Genomic DNA, 20,546 nt, shown 5'->3' with positions numbered 1-20,546 from the left:
GCATCTTTTTAGACAGGGGAGGCAAATAAAGACTTCAGAAACAAATTGTTTGGAAAACAATCTAAAAGGCTTAAATCCTGAAAACACCTCTTTGTGTAAGGCAGTACCCGCCCCCGGTCAATTTCCAGTTAGCTCCGCCACTTCTTTCCCCTCTCCCAAATACAAGTGTCATCAGTGCCGATGGAAAGTCTTGCAGTGATTGCCATTACATACTAAAATCTGGTTCTGGGGATGACCCTTAATTTCGGGAACCTAACCAAACTCCTTCCTTCCTTCCTTCCTTCCTTCCTTCCTTCCTTCCTTCCTTCCTTCCTTCCTTCCTTCCTTCCTTCCTTCCTTCCTTCCTGTTTAAACCAATTCATGAACCCAGAACCTGTACATTGACCACTAATAATGAAACATATGTTGTAGATATTTTTCCACATTTATTATGCTATTTTTGTGATATACAAATGACATGAGAAAACTTGGTATACTTGTTTGCATAACATTAGTCTTATAAAACCCAATAAAGGGAAGAAAAGAAAAGAAAACTTAGGGAACTTAACTTAGGGAGACCTGGTTCCTACCTAGGGCATCCGGTGTCCTCATTAGGGCATCAAGAGCCATTGCGTTTCCCATGATTTCAGACCCCTTTGTTACGAGCAAACGTGCTTCTTACAAGACTCTCCTGTCACTAATGCTGCTGTAAGTTTGCATGGAAAGGGGCAGGAGGGGCAAAGGAGACGAGATTATCAGTTTGAAGTGCACCCAGAATCAGACTAGCGGCCCGTGAAGTTGGTACGTTACCTGCCCTGTGACATTAGGATGACGGAAAGGCTATAAGCCTTGATAATGAATAAATTAAAATTCTGCTTCATTCATACCTGGGATCCCAGTCGTACTCCTGCTTTTCTCAGCATGCAATAGTGGTGACCCAGATGGCGCTGTGGTTAAACCACTGAGCCTAGGGCTTGCTGATCAGAAGGTCGGCGGTTCGAATCCCTGCGATGGGGTGAGCTCCCGTTGCTTGGTCCCAGCTCCTGCCAACCTAGCAGTTCGAAAGCACGTCAAAATGCAAGTAGATAAATAGGAACCGCTACAGCGGGAAGGTAAACGGCATTTCCATGTGCTGCTCTGGTTTGCCAGAAGCGGCTTTGTCATGCTGGCCACATGACCTGGAAGCTATATGCCGGCTCCCTCGGCCAATAATGTGAGATGAGCGCGCAACCCCAGAGTCGGTCACGACTGGACCTAATGGTCAGGGCTCCCTTTACCTTTACCTGTAGGCTAGCTGAGTAAAAAAGCAGCGAAAAGACAATGGAAGTGCCTGCTGGAAAGGTATCATGAAGATGGCATTTCTGAAGTTTGCTCTCCTTCGCACCCTGCTTAAGGCCGGGGTTCTGGAACCCAGCAAGTTTATTTTCCCGTGCTTAGGCCAAGAACAAGTTGAATAACCTTCAGGAAAGCTGTTCTGTCCTTCTGTCGGCCGCTGTCTTTGAAAATTGCCTGCAGAGTTAGTGAGCAGGAACAGTTAAGATTTACAAACAATGATGAAGCTTGTCATGCATCTTTCACCATTCATCATCTGGGTGCCGTGGCTGGGCGGTGAAGTGTTCTTCATAAAAACCAGCTCAGTGTGAAATACACCTCGCTGCAATGTTTACTGCTCTGAAACTCGTCAGAAGCCCTTTATAGTAAATCCAGATTGCGAGGTGACATTACAGTATATCATTGCACAGCACGGCGGGGTTTACACTAGGAATGAGTGCAGTTCACACCAGATGAGATGTCGGAATTGAGTTATGTAGGAATTTGGCTGTTATATGAGGATAGCTTTTGTTTTCTCAAGACTAAAAAGTTAGCTTTATATATATTTAGGTAATATATAATGTGCTTTAGTTTCCATATGTACATAGATGCCGGAGGGCCCCTACACCGTTGTCCTTGCTCCTATGTATCTGTAAAGCAGGCATGTGCCCATGGCGTGGTGCGCATGTGTACCTCTTCTGTGTATCTGTGGGTGTGCATGCATTTTCTTTGGTGCTATGCTAGATGTTGTGTATGATGTGCTTATTGGCTTTTCATTATGCGTGCAATTATATATCATCTGAAAAGCTACCTGGAGAATCAGCTTCCTAAGATCAAATCTGCAGCTGCACACACACACACACACACACACACACACACACACACACACACACCAGTGCATCACCTAACATAACTTCATGCCTGGCGAGTCTCTGCTGGTACAATCTCACCTATAAAGAAATGGTTTTTCCAGTGCAGCAAATCTTGGGATTCAGTCATTTTGCTTCAAACACAAGGTGAGGGTTTTTGGTTTTTTTAGGAGCTTCATAGCCCCCCCCCCCAAACAAAAGCTTTCAGTGGTGTTTGAACGACTTGCCTTTTTTAATAGTCTCAGTTTCCTATTGAACAGGTGGTTAAAATCAAATTGGCAAGTCACATTCCATGATTTGCGCTCTCTCTCTCTCTCTCTCTCCCACATAAAGTATAGAAGTCAGGAAAGCTAGATTTTGGACTCTCCAAACTCACCCTCATTATTTAACTAAGTACGTCCTGCCACCATCAGCAAGGAGGTGAGTTTATGTAGACTTGGTTCACAATTTCCAAATGTGGGGATAGCTTTGCATTGTGAATTCCTAGAGGGTTCGCTTCCGTCCCCAGGCTGCTAGGGGGGGGGGGAGTTGCTGCTGGGCTCTCTCTTGCCTTCCCAATTCAGGTTCCAGGGAGATAGCCAAAGAAGATGGGAGGTGGGAAAGAATTTGGAGGGGGGCAGATGGAGCAGGGCAATCCCTAGGGGAGAGACCCACCATTGCCCCCCTCTCTCATACACACTTGGGAGCTTGTGGGCTCGCTCTTCTCCCTCATTCTTGCCGCTGCCATCGCTGAGCTCCCTCCAGGGTGGCGAGAAGGACCATCGGTTGGCCCTGTTGACCCGCCTCCTCGCTGGCTCTTTCTGTGGCTGGTGGGACTGTGGCAGGTGGAAGCAAGGAGGAGGCTTGCTGCTCCCACCAACCACCTACCAGGCAGGTGAGGGAGCAGAGAGGGCTGGTGAAGTTGTAGAGGAACAGTAGGAATTTGGGGTGGGATCTGATGAACCCTCAGTCAAACCAGAGCTCTCAGCAGAGGCTTAGCAATGCTGATCTCTGCTGCTGGGCCTCAAATGTGGGACTCTTGCCTAGGCAATGACCCCGTGGAGCTACCGTTCTCTTTCTCTAGCCTGCCTAACTGCTGCTGGCAGATAAAAGAGAGCTGTCGGCATGCAGGTGAGCCTATTTAGGGAACCAAGTTGGGTGCAAAATGGCACTGAGCCGTTTTGGGTGACCACGGATGCCACGCACACAAAAAAATAGGTTTCTCAAACAGAGGCAAACTGGATTTAGTTGGGAAAGGGAAGAGCGTCTGGTTTGGAAAGCAGGTTGTGGCTTCTGCTTCAAGAAGAATATCACTTGATAATAAAGAACCTTCAAGGGACAGAGCAGACGGGAAGGGATTGTAAAATAGCGCAGGAGGAAATTCCCCCAGAAAAGAGGTGAGATGAGGACGCCGGCCTCACAAATAAGTAGAACCTCCGGCGGCAGGTTCTAGCCACCGACCACCAGCTTCCGACCACCAGCTTCCAGCATCCCGGAGTTGTCAGTCACGCCGTAATGTTTCTAGAAGCGAAAAGTCAATGCGTTGTTGTTTAATTTGACATGACTCTTGAGCTGTGGGAAAGCGTAATCGCTGCAGGGGACTGTTAAGTAACTGTGCTCCATGTCGGCCTGTCTCGCTCCGACTGCCCCACTAAACGCTTTGCTGATGAGCGATAGATTTGGTTAAATACCAGGATAATTGCTGGCTATAGCACCCAGCACTCTTGTAATGCCTTGTAGTACATCAGTTGTAGCTCCCTCTCCGCCTCAGGCTGCTGGAGGCTTATTCACTCAAGAGGCTACTTATGTTCAATTACAATCTACTCTTTCCCCCTTGTTTCCCCCCCCCCCCCCGGAAGAAGCCATTGTTGCTGAGCCAAATGAGCTCTAATAAATTATATTTCTTCTCCCCGTAGACCTGTTGAAGGAGATCAGGCATGCAAATGCCAAAGCTGCTATTTTCTAAAGCTTGTAAGTAATTTTTGTGTGCATGTCGGCTTCACGTACCAGCAATATGCTCGTATTACTGAGACAAAGGTTTTCATTTTAAAGACCTGCACATTGCAGCGGGCCCTCAGACTAACTTGCCGAGCTGGTATAAAGCCAAATGCTTAATTCTTCATGCTATAAGAATGAATTCTATTCATTTTCTTGCTTTTTTTTTTTTTAGCAAGCCAGTGACATTTTTAGGAAAAGGTATATCCGTGCCATGTACGTGAATAGACTCATATATTTATAATGACACAGTCATCTCGGCTTAGGCTGGAAAGTTAAATGCTAGAATTTCTTTTACAGTTTGTAATGGTCTCTTGGAGCTGAACTGGCTCAGTTTATTTCTGTTGAAATAACTGCTCGTGTTAGCCGTGCTCTGATTTTACTAAATGCGATTTTGCATTTTGAGGTGGGGCTTAGGCCTCAACTCACGCATAGGACTGGGTGATATATCATCTGAAGCTGGTTTGAAGTCCATGCTGGATACTGGTTTCATAAGTTTTTACCTAGCCATATATTGTGAATCGTGAGGTGCGTCTGTGTGTGTGCGATGCAGAAATCACAATGTGGGAAAAACCATGAAGCCAGGCAATGCGCTCTCTAGATTCCTGGAGCCCCTCTTAAGTCTGCCAGCTCAGATCTGCCCTGCCTCACGCAAGGAGCCGCGAATTGCGAGAGCAGGTGCCGGCAAAAATCACAATGCAGGATTGTATATGCATAGCTCCACCCTTATTTCAGACATCATAATATATCACAGGGACCCAGGTGGTGCTGTGGTTAAACCACAGAGTCTAGGGCTTGCTGATCAGAAGGTCAGCGGTTCGAATCCCTGTGACAGGGTGAGCTCCCGTTGCTTGGTCCCAGCTCCTGCCAACCTAGCAGTTCGAAAGCACGTCAAAATGCAAGTAGATAAATAGGAACCGCTACAGCGGGAAGGTAAATGGCGTTTCCATGTGCTGCTCTGGTTTGCCAGAAGCGGCTTTGTCATGCTGGCCACATGACCTGGAAGCTATACACCGGCTCCCTCGGCCAATAAAGCGAGATGAGCGTGCAACCCCAGAGTCGGTCACGACTGGACCTAATGGTCAGGGGTCCCTTTACCTTTACTTTTTAATATATCACAATGTTTAGTTGGTAGATATATTACAGTGTTGAAAACCAGTGTTTGCAGCAAATATGGTATACCCTCTCAGATACAGCCTACATCAAGTGCCTTGTTTTGTTTTCACTCAGGCCAATCGCTCTCAAAGAGTGGAAGCCAAACTTTCTTCCTTCAGACCCAAATGAGAAAGTACCCGGTGTGAGGATCACACTGCCAGCTAGATAGGCCACTAGGAGGCTAACAGTGTTCGAAACTCCCATTTTTCCAGCTGCATTTTGCAACGGGATTTCTTCTTCTTTTAACTTTATTGCAAAACGATTTACATATAACAACACAGACAAACAAAGACAATACCTCAGTGACAACTGAACATTAACTAACAACACATCGTCTAACATCACACACACTTTTGACTTCCGATTCACCTCCTTGGCTTTCTACATATTCTTCACCTTGACGCATTTCCTGTTATATCTGTTACATATCCAGAAAATTTTCTACATTTACAGTTTCCCTTAATATTCAAGATTCAATCTAGACCTGTCAGGAGATTTGCATTTTCACAATATTGCTTTAGTTTTTCTTTAAATATCCATTCTTTACACACTTTCTGGTGCCTTAAACTCTGCATTAGCATGAGCCATTTCTGAGCTCTGGGCGCAGTCTTGCACCGAAGATTTGAGATTGAAACTGCAGAGTGGTAGGAAAGGAGGAGCTTTTTCTGCCTCCCCACTTCCAGCTACTCTCTGAAGACTGGAGAAGAGACCCTCTTAAGAATATTAGGGGGGTGGGCAGGGAAAGGACTAGACCATGTGAAAAATTAACATAATATTTTAGCTGCAGTTCATTCATTTTCAGCTTTGCATTCTTGTTATAAAAAAGCGCGCCTAGACATTCCATTGTTGCACCCATAAACTGTAAGTTTAAGATGCCATTTAGCTCCTAGCTTTCATATCTCAGTTTCTAACACTGGAGGCTAAGATTCATTCTCTCCCAGCAGCATTTTGCTTCACACACACTACTGGCAATAACAGGACCTGTTCCAGTGGATTCTTTCCTGGGCCAATAGGAATACATACAATCGTTGGCAAGGAAACCAGGCAATGGTAGAAGTTTACACAGCTAACAGAGTCGAATCCCTTCATGGAACTAGGCCACCACTGCTAAGGTCTAGAGTGCCTTAGAACAGGAGCAGAAAATCCTAGTTTCGAAGGGTTGGTTTTGAACCAGGGCAAGACGGACCTTGTTTTTCGGCACTGCTCCTACTTTTGATCTTGAATCCCCTGCGCCCTTGCGACGCCCCTGTGTTTTTGCACCGGCCAATGCAGGTCATTGGCGCATGTGCTGTTCAGGATGGAGGGCAGCTATAGTTTCTCATCAGTGTGTTGAAGCCATGATTCTACAACATCAACTTCGTTGGACTGGTCATGTTGTGCAGATGCCTGATGACCGTCTTCCAAAGCAACTACTCTATTTCCGAACTTAAAAATGGAAAGCGTAATGCTGGTGGTCAACAAAAGAGGTTTAAAGACTGTCTCAAGGCAAATCTTAAAAAAATGTAGTATAAACACTGACAACTGGGAAACACTGGCCTGCGAGTGCTCCAGTTGGAGAACAGCCTTGACCAAAGGTGTCACGGGCTTTGAAGAAACTTGATCTCAGGACGCAAGGGAGAAATGTGCTAAGAGGAAGGCATGGTTGGCAAATCCACACCGTGATGAACTCCCGCCCGGAAACCAATGTCCCCACTGTAGAAGGGCGTGTGGATCCAGAATTGGCCTCCACAGTCACTTAAGGACTCACTGTTAAAACAGTGCTTATGGAAGACAATCTTACTTGGCTATGAGGGATCGCCAAAGAAAGAAGAAAGAAAGACTTGTCAGATGGTCCTCCATCCCAAAAGACATTTCTGTAGGTCCAACGCGATCATTGTGTTTTCTGTCCTAACATGGCAATTCTCTATTGATAACATTCCCTCTATATGACTCCATTGTTACGCACTTGGGGGGGGAAAGAGAGCCAGTGTCCTTCCTTTCTTTCTTAGCTAATTTTTGTTTGTTCCATCATTTAACAGCAAGCTTTCCAGCTAACTACAAATACTGGCATGTACTGAGGAAGGATGATATGAGCTCTGATAGGGCAGGTGGAACGGAGCCATCCCTTCATCCGTCTCTTGTACGCTAAGTGCCAAGAATGAAATCCAGTTTGAAAGTACACAGTGAATCAGTTGAGTGGCAGGCATTTGAGATAATCCTGATGGTTTTTTAACATTGTTGGTGAGAAGGGGAGATCAGCAGCGCCAGAGATTCTGTTGTGAAATAATAGGCATATTCAAGGCAGAACTAAGTGTTCAGATAAGCATGGCACTACAGCCGAAAATGGCAGCTCAGTATGCAGTGATTTTTGTAAAGTGTGGGGAAACAATGAGCCTTGTCTCATTGTTGGTTTGCCCGTTGTCACCAGGGTATGGATATGTTTCCGCACAAAATATAGATGGGGGAGAAAACTTAATATTGGCTGCCATTTTGGACGGCACCATTGTCTTTAAACTGTCCCACCCATAATGGCAGAGGTTTCTGTGCAGGGTGTGGGGTGTGAAAATTTTGTTCTCCCTTCTGCTTTTCATACTATATCGAGAAGATATGTCCCTGCAAATACGTATTTGCAGTGTTCCAAAAGACCTTTTGAAATAATAATAATAAAAAAAGAAAATACCTACGCATTTTCTACCATATGACAGGTAAGAAGAAAAAATATATATAATTTATCAAAATATTCAGAATGCTGTAATCAGATAGTCATTCGGAACATTTGGGGTCTGTGATCCATCAATGTGCTAAATAATTATTTCACTAGGATCACCATAATGGAGGGTATTGTCAGCAGAGGAATATATTTGGAAAATCCTGGATTTTGATATAATTTATCTCAAACGGCTTACTAGTTTGTGGTTCTCTGAACTTCTGCCCTACATTCCTGAAGCCCACTGGTGCCCTATTATGGCAGTCCCTTCTCCCTTGCCTCTGCCCCTAATTACAAAATCTGTATCCTACAAAGATAAGCAAAAATAATAAAAGAAAACCTAACTTTAAAAAGAAAACAATATTTATTTGTGCTAAACCAAAGTATGCCTGTTGTCTTTGTCCATGGAGTTTTCTTGGCAGGGATACTGGAGTGGCTTGCCAGTTCCTGCTCCAGGTGGATCACGTTTAGTCAAAACTCTCCACTATGACCTGTCCATCTTAGGTGGCCCTGCACGGCATAGCTCATAGCTTCTCTGAGTTATTCAAGCCCCTTCGCCACCTAGACAGCATCTTAAAAAGCAGAGACATCACCTTGCCGACAAAGGTCCGTCTAGTTAAAGCTATGGTTTTCCCAGTAGTGATGTATGGAAGTGAGAGCTGGACCATAAAGAAGGCTGATCGCCGAAGAATTGATGCTTTTGAATTATGGTGCTGGAGGAGACTCTTGAGAGTCCCATGGACTGCAAGAAGATCAAACCTATCCATTCTGAAGGAAATCAGCCCTGAGTGCTCCCTGGAAGGACAGATCCTGAAGCTGAGGCTCCAAGACTTTGGCCACCTCATGAGAAGAGAAGACTCCCTGGAAAAGACCCTGATGTTGGGAAAGATGGAGGGCACTAGGAGAAGGGGACGACAGAGGACGAGACAGCGGGATGGTGTTCTTGAGGCTACCAACATGAGGGAGGCAGTGGAAGACAGGAGTGCCTGGTGTGCTCTGGTCCATGGGGTCACGAAGAATCGGACACAACTAAATGACTAAACAAAACCAAAGTATTGGCATGGTTTCCCATTAAATGTTCAAATATTGGTTATTATTAGTGCACTATTGTCCTTGAATATACAATAATATTCCTTGAGTTGGCATTAGAGTGCATGTAATGAGCACTCACACCTTCATTTGTGGGACCGTGCACAGCACCATTGCGGTCTCGGGTGGCGGTTTGAGGCCTTGGGTGGAATCCTTTAGTCTATCTTACCTAAATGGTAACGTAATTTTGAGTTACGAACGCAGCAAACCCGGAAGTGTATACTTCTGGGTTTCGCCACATGAACAGAAGCACTTTATTGCGCCGTGCGCAGAAGTGGCGCCTCCGGATACGGACTTTTCGGGGTAAATACGGACCCCTGGGACGAATTAAGTTCGTATCTGGAGGATCCACTGTACCTTCCATTTCCCACCCCGGCCTGACCTTTCCCCATCAAAACAGACAGAATAGATTTACACACTCCTTTGAGAAATCAACTGGATCTGCTATTAATCAACAAGCCCTTCCTCAAATAGGTAATGCTCCGGGGAGAATGCGATGGACTCCCTTTGGCTTTTACATATTTGCACTTCCAAACTGGACCTGCTCTGGCTTCCATCTGCTCCTTGCGTATCTGCATTCAGAAAACCAACCTTAACCTATGTCCTCACCGCTAAGCTTTTCATTTGGGAAAGCCTTCGCCACATTTTATAGGCCATCTTTTGGGCATGTTGGTGCTCTGTTTTGATTCTTGTCTACTTGGAAGCAAGCCCCATTGATGGCAGCGGCAGCACTTGGTCCTAGATAAGTGGCAATAGGATTGCAGCCTTAATGTAGAAACGAGCCTTCAGATCCCAATTCCAAGCGAGTCTGCAGAATGGATGTGCCTTCTATTCCTTTCCCTGAATAAGAAGGTGAAAGAGCTTTAATAAATGGTCTGTAACACTTGAGAGCTTAAATCTTTAAAAAATTGCTTCTTATTAAGAGTCTAATGGTTTTTAAATGTAAACACAAAGAACATTTGCCTCCCAAGCATGACTATCCTAGTGGTTTCTCACATCACTAGAAGCATATTACGCTTTCCAGGCCATTGACTTGCAGAAGATCACTCAAGTCGAGGCAGTTCTTTGTATGGCATCTCAGTTCATTGATGACTTTTATTTTGGAGGGTATGTGTTTGTTTTGTTTTTGCATTTTGGCCAAAATGTAACCAATACCATACAAGGAAGGAAGGAAGGGAAAAATACGTAAGTTCCAAACTAAATACTAATTATTAGCCGCTAAGTTGCATGTGCCCAGGGAAACATGCAAATATTTATTTTGTAGTAAGCCTGAGACAACAGTACAAGGCTTGGCACATCCCTGGGAGATCGGTATTCATAACTCAGTCCACCAGCTGTGGAATAAACCAGGTGGATTGGCGGGGCAATGCCTGATTTCCTTTATTTTCCATGAAACGAGAAAACAGCAATGACCGCTTTGAGTTGGGAGAAATGAGAATGAAATGGAACCAAACTATGTGTTGTGGCAGGGCTGCCTTTTGGGGCGGTTTTGAGGCAGAGCCCTGCTCCACGCCTCAGCCGCTCATGCTTCCAGTTCCTAAATCCCTTACTGCTTCCATCAGTTTTCCAGATGTCACAAAGGTGAGGAACAAAGGACACCTCTGAATGAGCTGTGGCCTGTCCTAAGGCAAGCAGAAGCAAAGGAGGGCAGGGCTACTGTGCCTTCGTAGCTGTGTGGAAGGGGCAATTTGGGGAGATGCAGCTTGTCATCTTCAAGGCTGATCGCCGAAGAATTGATGCTTTTGAATTATGGTGCTGGAGGAGACTCTTGAGAGTCCCATGGACTGCAAGAAGATCAAACCTATCCATTCTGAAGGAAATCAGCCCTGAGTGCTCCCTGGAAGGACAGATCGTGAAGCTGAGGCTCCAATACTTTGGCCACCTCATGAGAAGAGAAGACTCCCTGGAAAAGACCCTGATGTTGGGAAAGATTGAGGGCACTAGGAGAAGGGGACGGCAGAAGATGAGATGGTTGGACAGTGTTCTCGAAGCTACGAACATGAGTTTGACCAAACTGCGGGAGGCAGTGCAAGACAGGAGTGCCTGGCGTGCTATGGTCCATGGGGTCACGAAGAGTCGGACACGACTAAACGACTAAACAACAAGCTTGTCATACAGAGAAGAGTAAAGGTCCATCTGCTGGAATTAGGGTTGCCGTCCACCCCTAGAAAGATGAGATTGTGTGTGTGTGTGTGTGTGTGTGTGTGTGTGTGTCCCTTGTCCTGTTTGGACTTAACCGGGACAACTTCCCCCCCGTATTCGAGCTCATCCTCGAGGGTGTGTGTGTAAAAGAGCTCCCATAATCCCTTGCCATCGGCCATGCTGGCTGGGAACGATGAAAGCTGGAGTCTAGCGAGGTCTTGGGGCCCTGTCTGCACCCCTCCTTTAGGGTTTGTGCATAGTGTGAAATCTGTTCAGTGGCGACTGATGAGGCCAGAGGTTGGTGGTCTGGAAACCACGGGTCTTGCCACTGGCAGGAGTAATGGATTGAGCATGCTGGCGCATTTGTACCATCTCAGTCTTGCCCCTCCCAGCAGAGGCATGGGCAACAGGAGTTCAGGTGAGCACCTTTAAAAGATGGCAAATGTCTCTTCTACCAGCTGCCTTTGGGTTCAGCAAATAAATTTGAGATTTCTCTCCATGGTTATCCAAATTGAAGAAAAGGAGGCATCTCCCAGTTGAGGCCCCTCCAGGGCTCAAAAGCATGGGGGGGGGCTTGTTTTCTCATCGGAGGCAGAACAGAATCATTGATTTCAAATTGGAAGCAAACTGTGTGTGGATGGGAGTTGCCAACCGAGGCAAGGACATTCTCTCCCTCTGGGACAGAATATGAGGAATCTCATTCGGAACAGTTTCTTCGCCTTATTTCCACTTGACCGTTGCCACTGAAACCGGCAGACATCGCAGGGGCTTGCTCCGAGAATGAAAACAGCTTCCAACACTTAAAAATATTATATCTACAATGGGAATTTTGCCTGTTTTTCTTGATCGTTGCCGGGTGGAGTTTCAATGGGTTCCAGTGCCTGGAAATGGAATTAGGGTCATTTCCGCCTTTCCTTACAAGTCCATCCCCGATTCTGTCAGGTTGACCAACTTTTTAAGCAGCTTGGTGCAACCTGGCCGCTGTAAATCAATGGAGTCAACGGGAGGTGAATTGTTCCGCGTTACCTTTTTAAAGGATCTTAGCTTGGCATTGCCCCCCCCCCACTAAACGATAAGCATTCAGAGCGGAAAAAGTCCTGATGGTTAATGCATTAAGGGCTCAGACAGCCTCTCCTGTGATTTAGCTTTTTCCAAAGGACTCACGATGCACTTGTCTTCCAATGCATTTTGCTAATTACACCATAGATTTCCCCATTGATGAATAAGTGCTGAATTAACACAGGAGCTTTAATGTTTCGCTTTCCCTATTATTGTTGTACAAGGAGCCGTGCGGCAGATGCCGGCAGTTAGCTACACAAACATTAGTCTTAACGATTGGCCATTTGGATTTGGTGACAAACGGCAGCCTGGTGGAAATCGGAGCCTCAAACCAATCAGGAAGTTAATGAGGAGAGAAATTACCACGGCAGCTTCCCCTTAATTACATCCACGCCAGGCAGGAAGGGAGGGCCGCTTGCGTGGATCCTGACTCATCAAAGGTGAGCAAGGTCAGGGACCCCTTTGCTTTGATTTTTGTATCTAGTGGAGATGGAAATGTTGCCAACATTTCTCCCACTGTGTATTAGTTTTCAAATTCTTTCAACATTTCATACCCATCTGTTTTTATTTTTCCAGAGACTGGACGCTTGTGGTTTTGTTACTGCTTGCTTTTCTTTTCCCTTGCCCTCTGCTCGACAGCAAGCAAATAGCAAAGATGTTTATTCGGCTGTACGCCCATCATAAAACACAACACAACAAAACAAATCAAATAAAAACCGCAGACTCGTACAAACCACAGATAATATAACACAATTCACAGCTCACAAGGACAAATATTAACAATTCAAAAAACATATCTTGAAGGTTTAAGATTAAAAATTTAGGCGCCTAACTAAAATCAATAACTGATGTCATTTTAAAAACAATTCTTATAACTATCAATAATCAGCTAACATTCCATTCCGTCTCTTGTACGAGAGGACGGCTGTTAGGAATTTAGCAACCTGTAGAGTAATATAAGGGTCCACATCTTGAAGAACCCAGGCTAGCTGAAGGTCAACTGGATTGTCAGCCATAGGCTGGATTATGGAGTTTATGGAGCAGATCTTCAGCCATTTGGGTGTGCTTCATCATACGTCATCACAGCAGCAAGACTCCTGTTTGATAATAGGAATCATTTTATTATTGATACCCCGCCCACCTGGCTGGGTTTCCCCACCCACTCACGGTGGCTTCCAGCCATAGCTGCCAAGTCTCCCGTATTCCCCGGGAAACCCCCATTTTTCCAGCTGTTCCCAGCCGAAAAAACGGATTTTTTTGTTTTTTCCGGTTTATTCTGGCGCGGCGGCCATTTTGGAACTGGGCGGAGCATGCTCAGAAGCGACTTTTGATGCTGCTTTGCCCAGTTCCAAAATGGCTGCAGCGAGACTTCTGGTGCGGTGGCCATTTTGGAACAGGGCAGAGCAGCATCAAAAGTAGCTTCTGAGCATGCTCCGCCCAGTTCCAAAATGGCGGCAGCGCTACTTCCGGCCTGCTACTTCCGGTCCAGTCCCTTATTTCTCAGGCCGGAACTTGGCAGCTATGCTTCCAGCACATATAAAAACCATAATAAAACATCAAACCTTCAAACCTTCCTGACACAGGGCTGCCTTCAGATGTCTTCTGAAAGTTGTGTAGTTCTTGACATCTTGACATCTGGTGGGAAAAAGTCCTGCTGCAGCATTCATACACTTAATTTTTGCATTCCTTCCTTTCCCTGACCACTGCACGCCCCTCCTCATGGTGCCGCTTGAAGCAGATTCCGCCACATGGCCGGCCCGGCCCCGGACTCTTCTATTTCTTTGCCCCGAACCCTTTCCATGTGAGGCTGGGCAGCCACTGACACACATCAATGTCTCCACACCTTTCCTTGGTCATTCCAACCATGACAGGGTGGCAGAAATCTGCCAATGGATGGTGGTAGAGAAACTATTATTAGTGGTGCTCAACACATCATGTTGAGTGTCATGCTGTTCGGTCGGCTCCTGCGCACCGCGCTAAACCGGTGCGGAGCAGAGCGGGGACCGCCTTCCGTGATGCTGGCCAGCTTCCCATTGGCTGCAGGAAGCTCCTGCGCACGCCTCCTCCGCGCCGGAAGGAGCGCCGGAAATAGTGTTTTTGTATGTGTGCGTGCACTCTGGCCCACCATGGCGTCTGCGGGACTGTGAACCAGCCCAAGCCGCAAAAACTTTGCCGACCCCTGCATGTGCCCCACGATAGGCTGCCTCTAGAAATCTCCTGTCTGAACCAGCCCAGTTACGGTCCGTCCCCCACCTTCAGAGTATCACTGGTTAGCAGCCACAGGATGGGGCAGGGGCTTATCTGTGGTGGCACCCCAATTCTGGAATACCTTGAGATGTTTGCCCCAGACCCTCAACTGCTTAAGTAACTTTATTTCCTGCTTTTCGACAAGTGCAGGAGTAGTCGGTGTGTTTGTACTGCAGATGTTTTGGACTGCGTTTGCTATCGACTCCTGACTTTTGGCCTTGTCTACCCCCCCCCCCCCAGTGAGAGATTTTACTTTCTTGGGCTCCTTGATCACTGCAGATGGTGACAGCAGTCACGAAATTAAAAGACGCCTGCTTCTTGGGAGAAAAGCAATGACAAACCTAGACAGCATCTTAAAAAGCAGAGACATCACCTTGCCAACAAAGGTCCGTCTAGTTAAAGCTATGGTTTTCCCAGTAGTGATGTATGGAAGTGAGAGCTGGACCATAAAGAAGGCTGATCGCCAAAGAATTGATGCTTTTGAATTATGGTGCTGGAGGAGACTCTTGAGAGTCCCATGGACTGCAAGAAGATCAAACCTATCCATTCTGAAGGAAATCAGCCCTGAGTGCTCACTGGAAGGACAGATCATGAAGCTGAGGCTCCAATACTTTGGCCACCTCATGAGAAGAGAAGAATCCTTGGAAAAGACCCTGATGTTGGGAAAGTTTGAGGGCACTAGGAGAAGAGGACGACAGAGGATGAGATGGTTGGACAGTGTTCTCGGAGCTACGAACATGAGTTTGACCAAACTGCGGGAGGCAGTGCAAGACAGGAGTGCCTGGCGTGCTATGGTCCATGGGGTCACGAAGAGTCGGACACAACTAAACGACTAAACAACAACAACCCCCCCCCCAAAAGAAAAACCCAATTTAAAAAGAAAATGGAAGAAGCATTTCCATTATTCCAGGAGTTTTGACGCCTGTTAATGTTTTCCGTAGGGCAGTTGGTGTCAGTTGGCAGAGAGGATAGTGGCTGGCTCAGGCCCTACCTCTGTCTCAGCCTCCCTGCTTCCCTCACCACCTTCTTTCTCCCCAGGGCTGTTGACCTCAGTTAGCACCTGCCGGAAAACTTTTAATTGTGTTTGGATACCGATTTTATTATTGTCCCTGAAGTTTACTGCTCTAAGGTGATGTTGGTTTTATTATCCTTCTGCCGCTTACGAGAAGTTGTTCAAGTGTTTCTGCCTTCTTCTGTTGGATAGCTTATGTCAATGCTACTTTTCTGTAACATGCCTTCTAAATTTTTGGCAATGCTTTATTTTCCTAAAACCGGCAGGGTAGAAATAAATCGGAATAAATAAATAAACAAAATTGAACATTCTTTCCTCATTCCGTTTATACTGCTGGGAAGAACCTCTTTAATTGAATCACGCTTTATATACACTCAGATACATCTTGTTGCTAGAAGTTGAATTGAGGTTGGGCTGGGTTTTTTTTTTTAAATGCTTTGCACAATGCAAAAACTACTCACTGTCCCTAGGCCTTCTTAAGGAGAGGTCTGGGCAGTTGTTGTTGTTGTTGTTTATTAAATTTGTACCCACAGGTCTCAGTTGCTAAGTGAGAGTCAACTTGTTTATTTTCTGATGGGAATTTTGTGATTATGATAGGTACAAGGCAAGCGGAAACTTTTGTTCAGCCTTCGGATGCCGTGCTGGGAAAAGCTTGCTCTTCCTATCATGCAACTGGTAAAGTCCTAAGAGCGCTGCTGGCAGCAGAAAGATGGCGACCCTTACCAGGGGCAGACTTGGGTATTTCAACGATGCACAAATGTGGTGCCCCCGCTCCTCGCCCTCCGTTCTGCCCATGTTGTGCCATCGTTGCGACAGCCTATAGTGCCCTCCAGGCTCAGCGCCCAATGCAGTGGAACTGGCCATGCATTTCTGCCTCTGCCCTTATCTTAGTCATCATTGTCTGTGGACAAGTAGGATAAGGTGGGGCGGAGTGAGCGAGGGGGCGGACTGGGAAACCGCGCATGCGTGGCAGGGTGGCGGTTGATTCTGCACTGTAATTTCACAGGGATGATTAAGAGGGAGGGAGGCTTCTTCCAGCCACGTTTTCATTCATTCATTTATTCCGTAGAATGGTTCTCTTTTTTAACAACAACAACAGAGCAGGTTACAAAAAAAGGTGTTGTTTTGTATAGCACTGAAATTTTTAGGGTTTTCCCCCCAATTAAAAATGGCACCTCATCCATGTGGGAATGTTCAGGGAGGCAGGAGAGGATATATTGTTTAATTATACCCTTCCCAACTTGTGTTAACAAGTTCTACAATTTAGCAGAGTAACGTTCCTCTTTTTAAGCTTACACAGTGGATAACGTTTTTGCCAGGCTTCTTTAAGCCCCTAAAATAAGTTTTCTGGTAATTCCCCTTTTATTCTCTCCTAAAAGGAATAGACACGACAGAGTCTTGTATAAGTATAAAAGAGTTTACTCACACATTCTGTTCACAGATGGATCCCAGGAAGCAGACTTAAGTTACAAAATGCATACACCTGGAATCTATCCCATAAGGAGATAGTTAATTTGTCCTCTCTTAGCTGGAAGCCAAGGGGGCATCTCAGACTGATGCTTCTTCAACGAAAGCAAAATGGAGAAGAGAGATATATGGTGGCCAGCGCTGTGCTTTTGTTACCTGCACAGGTGAGGTCACGCCCAAGTCTGGCCACATGTAGAGGAAGTTTGTCCCAGCCCAGGAGGAAACAGGAAGTTTATCTACTGGCTGGACAAACATCCCTCTTCATGTCTAAACATGTCCACTCTAGGATTGTTGTATCTGACTGCTCTGTGTTTCACACCCCACAATCCAGTCGCACTGCAAACAGGATTCCAGACAGTAGTTAATGTTGGGAACTGCCCTGAGATCCACATAAATGAATAAATAATAATAATGGATAGATTAGTCTAAAAGGCAAAAGGTTGAGCATTCACTGCCACTTTTTGGTGTGTTGATCACGCAACCCTGTAGGCTAATAGCAAACTAATTCTCTTTTGAGTGTGGACCATGGACTCACTGAAGTATCACCATCCCTGCACATCAAAGAGGTGGAAACAGACTTGGAGGAACCTCAAGGTTCGCAGAGAACCCAAGTGCAGAGAAATCCTCTCCGAAATGCCCCACTGAGGACTGAGCATGCTCAGTAGCCACAAAATCTTGGCTGACTGTTGCAGAAGAAATGTTAAGCTAGAAGGGGGGCACGGGAGCAGCCCTCCCCACTGCAACAGGTTGTGGCTGGTTCCAGTTGTCGAACCTGTTTTTCATGTGGATTTTGCAGCTCATTCCAAGCATGGACTACCATATCTAGCTGCAGCTTCCTGATCCGCATGCCTGACTTCTCCAGGGACTAAACATCGGCTTCTTGCAAACATTTCAGAAGATTGTCATTGTCGCTGAAGAAGGTGGAAACTTGTCTTCCCAGTTAGTTACTGCTTGTCTATACTGACTGTCCGGACCTGGGACTGGTGCTATTCCGAACTTCTTTTCCTGCTTCTGCAGGAGTCCAGGGAGAAATGACAGTTGTGTATGAGTGCATGACAATCACTTGTGGCCCAATTTCTCTTGAAACATTTGTCTACAAGAGACATTTGAATGAGGAGTCATTACAGAGCCTCTGGCCTGCCAGGCATGCTCAGTGGCAATTGAGAAGCCTGTAGCTTTCTGTATGTTGTTGGGATTCTATCAGCCCCCGCCAGCATGGCCAATGGTCAGGGATGATTGGATGCATTGCCTGATGACATCAAGTCTACTCTAATATGTCTGTTTCTGTTTGGGTGAGGGTGGGGATGTGGGAGTGTTCAAGGTAGCAGGAGAGGAGATATTGTTTTCTAATATCCTTCCTAACTTGTGCTAGCAAGTTCCTATACTTTTACAGTACAGTGGTACCTCGGTTTATGAACACAATTGGTTCCGGAAGTCTGTTCATAAACTGAAACGTTCATTAACTGAAGCGAACTTTCCCATTGATAGTAATGGAAAGTGGATTGATCTGTTCCAGACGGTCCGCGGAGTACTTAAACTGAAGCATTCATAAACTGAAGCGAACTTTCCCATTGAAAGTAATGGAAAGTGGATTAATCCGTTCCAGACGGGTCCGCGGAGTACTCAAACCTGAAGCGTACTTAACCCGAAGCATGGGTGTAATTGGTTCTGGAAGTCTGTTCATAAACTGAAGCGAACTTTCCCATTGAAAGTAATGGAAAGTGAATTAATCCATTCCAGATGGGTCCATGGCGTTCGTAAACCGAAAATTTGTAAACCGAGGTGTTCATAAACCGAGGTTCCACTGTATACAGTATACTCCTATACTGTAACAGAGTTACATTTCCCTCTTTACATGCACAGCAGATGGTTGGTTGCAGGCTCGTGTGAGCCTCTGACTATTATACATTTCAGTCTGTCTCAGATTGAATTCTACGTTCCTGGTAAGTTCCCTTGAATCCCTTGTAAAAGAATAAAGATGCCACAATCTTATTCAAAGTCAATAAAAGAAGTTGACTCACATCAGTTCACAGTTGGATTCCTGAAGGCAGACTTAGTAACAAATATGTACATGTGGATCTACCCCATATGAGGGAATAATCCCAGTGCTTCTGCTAGCTAAGAAGCTAGCAGAGCAGTCCCAGCTAAAAGCTGGTCAAACAAAGAAGGAAGTCAAAAAGAGAGAGATGTGCTGCGCGACTCGTCCTTTTGTTACCTGGACAGGTGAGGTCACGCCCACCTTTAATCACATTGAAAAGGAAGGATGCTCCAGCCAGGAGGAACAGGAAGTAGTTTTGACTGGTTGGACCAAGCATTCCCTCGCGTGTCTTCTCTAGCATTACAAGGAATGTTGTACTTGACTGCCTCTCATGGATCACACCCCACAGGATGAGCATGGCAGCAGTCACTCACAGACATGCGCATGTGGCGACAGATAAGATACATGGATGGGAACCCGCCTAGGAAAGGAAGGTGGCTCATGACTCTGTGCCTTTGGGTGTGTTAGTGTTAGTGTAGACCGTCACTGATCTAGATCGCTTAACTATGTGTTCCCTTTTTTGTCTCCCTCCCCGCTCCCCTTTATTTGTTGCCTCCTCAGTATTTTCACCACCCAGTAGTCAAGATTCTGGCTTGGTTTCCCTTTCCAGCAGCTCTCCCATCAGCAACGAAAGCACCAAAGCCGTGTTGGAGTGCGAGTCGACCTCCGATTCTGGGACCTTCACTGTTCATTCTGTCATGGAAGACGGTGAATGAGCGCCCCTGAAGAACCTCCTCCTTGGATGTCTTGGAAAAGTGCCTTCTTGTTGAGATGTGTTTGGTTTGTGATGACCGATGCCGATGTAACCGTTGGGAAAACGTTGCGTTTATTCCCTTTGTATTGTTCCGCACAATGTGATTTGCAACCTCCTAGTTTAAGGACGTAAGTCTTTCCCCATTAGGGGGACACTGGGCGTTCCTTGGGGTTAATCCTAGTCTAAAAAAGATAATACTTTGCAGATAAAATGTGATCAAAGTTAAGTGAATGGCTAAGCTACTTATATAAGCAAGATTTCTACAGCGCACAAGAGTTAGTTCTTCAACAAAGACAAGATGAAATTGTAAAAAGGGCTTTCGGTATGATGAAGATTTTAAGAAATTGGCATAAAGGTTGGTAATTCTCTTATCACAAAATAATTCTTTCAACTTTTATTTTTTAATGACAGCAAAACAGAATGTGCGAGTGAGATAAAATGTTCTAGGATTTACAAACCCCTTCATAAACGCTGATTTTTATCTATTTGTAGCCTGCAAAAGTGGGGGGGGGAGTTGAAGTAAGAATGATACTTTCAACAAAAATCTGGTGAGTTAACTTCATGTTTGGATGTTTTATGGAAGATGCTAGATTTTGGCTAGGCATTTACTCTGCTAACAGCATAAAATTAACATAAATTTAGTACTTTCTAGGTTAACCTGTTTGCTACAATCTTGGCTTAAAGCATTTAAAAGTTACTACAGATTTTTTGTTAAAAATTGCTTAGCATGTACTTTTTCTCGGGTTACAGAAGCCAAGCTGAAA

At 45.6% G+C, this 20,546-nt stretch overlaps 1 protein-coding gene across 1 annotated transcript in view; it reads left to right on the top strand.

Annotated features, from left to right (window-relative positions):
- Positions 1–19,744, top strand: part of DMRT1 (doublesex and mab-3 related transcription factor 1) — a 52,619-nt gene extending 32,875 nt beyond the window's left edge. Inside the window, exon 5 of the mRNA XM_035097477.2 lies at positions 19,590–19,744. Coding sequence (XP_034953368.1) covers positions 19,590–19,744 — 155 coding nt within the window. The remainder of the gene's footprint in view (positions 1–19,589) is intronic.
- The last annotated feature ends 802 nt before the right edge of the window (positions 19,745–20,546 follow it).

This window comes from Zootoca vivipara, chromosome 16 (genome assembly GCF_963506605.1).
Source record: "Zootoca vivipara chromosome 16, rZooViv1.1, whole genome shotgun sequence".
Lineage (NCBI taxonomy): Eukaryota > Metazoa > Chordata > Lepidosauria > Squamata > Lacertidae > Zootoca > Zootoca vivipara.
This window is presented reverse-complemented; position numbering and strand designations above follow the sequence as displayed.